Genomic DNA, 1,821 nt, shown 5'->3' with positions numbered 1-1,821 from the left:
TCAATAAAATGTTTTGATCAACCAAGCAGATTCGACCAACTTTTAATTTAAGGATTTATTCTGGATGTTTTACTTTTACACATGTCCATAGTGTACGATGCTCTGTTTCACAGATTATTTGTTTATTTACATGATCTGTTTTCTATTGTTGGTAAATATGTAAATACGTAAATAAATTTGATTTTATTAAAAAAAATATTATATTAATATTGAAGTTAACTGTAGATTATTAATTATTAATCTCTGAGTATTGGAGAAGGGGTAGGATTAAATACATTTATGCTTCTTCCTACTCCTTTTCGGACATGTTAAGTAAATAGTGTTTTTTGTTTTGTTTTTTTCTTGTTTTTTAGTTTTTTGTTGTTATAACTATTTCTTTTTTCACATGTTCGAAATAAAGCTTTCATTCATTCATTCAGTGCCATTATGTGCGGAACGTAATGATATAGTTTGAGGGAGGATGTATTTTCATGTAACACAGACTGCGTGTGTTACATGAAAATACACCCCCCCTGAAATGTAATCAGTGCAGTTTGGCCAAGCCCTTCTGACCAGTGTGTGAAGCGATGAGGCTTCTTTAGGTAAGTTAATGACACCAGAGAAGTCGTGACGTTAGAATTATAAGGTTCTATCTCAATTTTTGGTCGAAATGTAGTTTTTTTTACATAATATGATCCATTAGGTGTTTATTAATGCCTGTGTGGTGTTATTTTTAAAATGTTGAAATTTTTGGGTTAGTAATTCATAAAATACAAAGGTTCCATCTCACAAAACATAATGGAATGTAAAAACGTTGACGCTCAATATCTCTGAACTGCCCTAAACGGAGATAGAACCTTATAATTCTAAACTCACGAAGTGATAGTTTGTTTATTGTGTGTGTAGATATATGAATATATGAATATAACACAGACAGAATAGAACTCAAACAGCTGGCATTAGCGTCACCAACATAAACAAAATTATAACGTTATTTTCAAATATATCAAATACAAACAGTAGCAAATAAATTGACAATTGTTTTCCCACAACAACAACAACAACAACAACAACAAAAGAGTCCTAGTAATACATTTACAAATCCAGCATTAATCACTAACATTATTGGTCCGTCAGTTAAAACCGTCCGACTCCCCCCACCAGCTTGTCAAATCAACCAATCACCCAGAAGAAGAAAAGGAACTGAGGAGGAGGAGGAGGAGGACAAGGCAACATCAACATGGCCAGTCTGGCGAGCCGAGCCTTCTGTGGCGCCGAGAGGGTCTGTCGCCATCTGCCCGTGGTCCTGAACACCGTGCTGGTCTTCTCCATCACGGCCGAGGTCAGCTACTTGGTCCTGGTCGAGGCCCCTCTGGAGGCGGCCCAGAAGCACACGGAGTGGTCCACCGTGTGGAAGACGGTGCACCTGGTGGCGCAGTACTTCATGCTGGGCAACATCTGCTGGAACGCCTCGCTCTTCGTCAAGACGTCCCCCAGCATACGAGGGGTGTTCCTGGGCGGAGAGGGCCTGGGACAGGGATGGAGGTAGGTCAAAGGTTAAAGGTTAATGAACAATGCCTATGTTACGGTACATGTGGGAATACGGTTACATGTGGGAAAACTAGGGTTAGGGTTAGGTGCTACGTCGACTTGGTACATGCTGGCATGCCTAACCCTACCCCTACCCCTAACCCTACCCCTAACCGTAGCACCCTAGCACCTGACCCTAACCCTAGTTTTCCCACATGTACCGTATTCCCACATGTACCGTAACACCTATACCATGATGACAATGACAATACTTGATGGCTGCTCATCCCTGGTTAATGTGATCACTCTATA

The 1,821-nt window shown here is 40.1% G+C and overlaps 1 protein-coding gene across 2 annotated transcripts in view; it reads left to right on the top strand.

Moving 5' to 3' along the window:
* The first annotated feature begins 512 nt into the window (after window positions 1-512).
* Window positions 513-1,821, top strand: part of zdhhc24 (zDHHC palmitoyltransferase 24) — a 6,189-nt gene continuing 4,880 nt past the window's right edge. The window contains exons 1-2 of one of the 2 annotated variants that reach the window (XM_080525111.1): window positions 513-581; window positions 1,144-1,524. In XM_080525111.1, the coding sequence (XP_080381237.1) occupies window positions 1,220-1,524 (305 nt within the window). In that variant the 5' untranslated portion in view covers window positions 513-581; window positions 1,144-1,219. Of the gene's footprint in view, window positions 582-1,116; window positions 1,525-1,821 lie in introns of both variants that reach the window. The other variant, XM_080525112.1, reaches the window with a different exon arrangement.

The sequence above is a fragment of the Nansenia antarctica genome, assembly GCF_963989245.1.
Source record: "Nansenia antarctica genome assembly, chromosome: 3".
Classification (NCBI taxonomy): domain Eukaryota; kingdom Metazoa; phylum Chordata; class Actinopteri; order Argentiniformes; family Microstomatidae; genus Nansenia; species Nansenia antarctica.
This window is presented reverse-complemented; position numbering and strand designations above follow the sequence as displayed.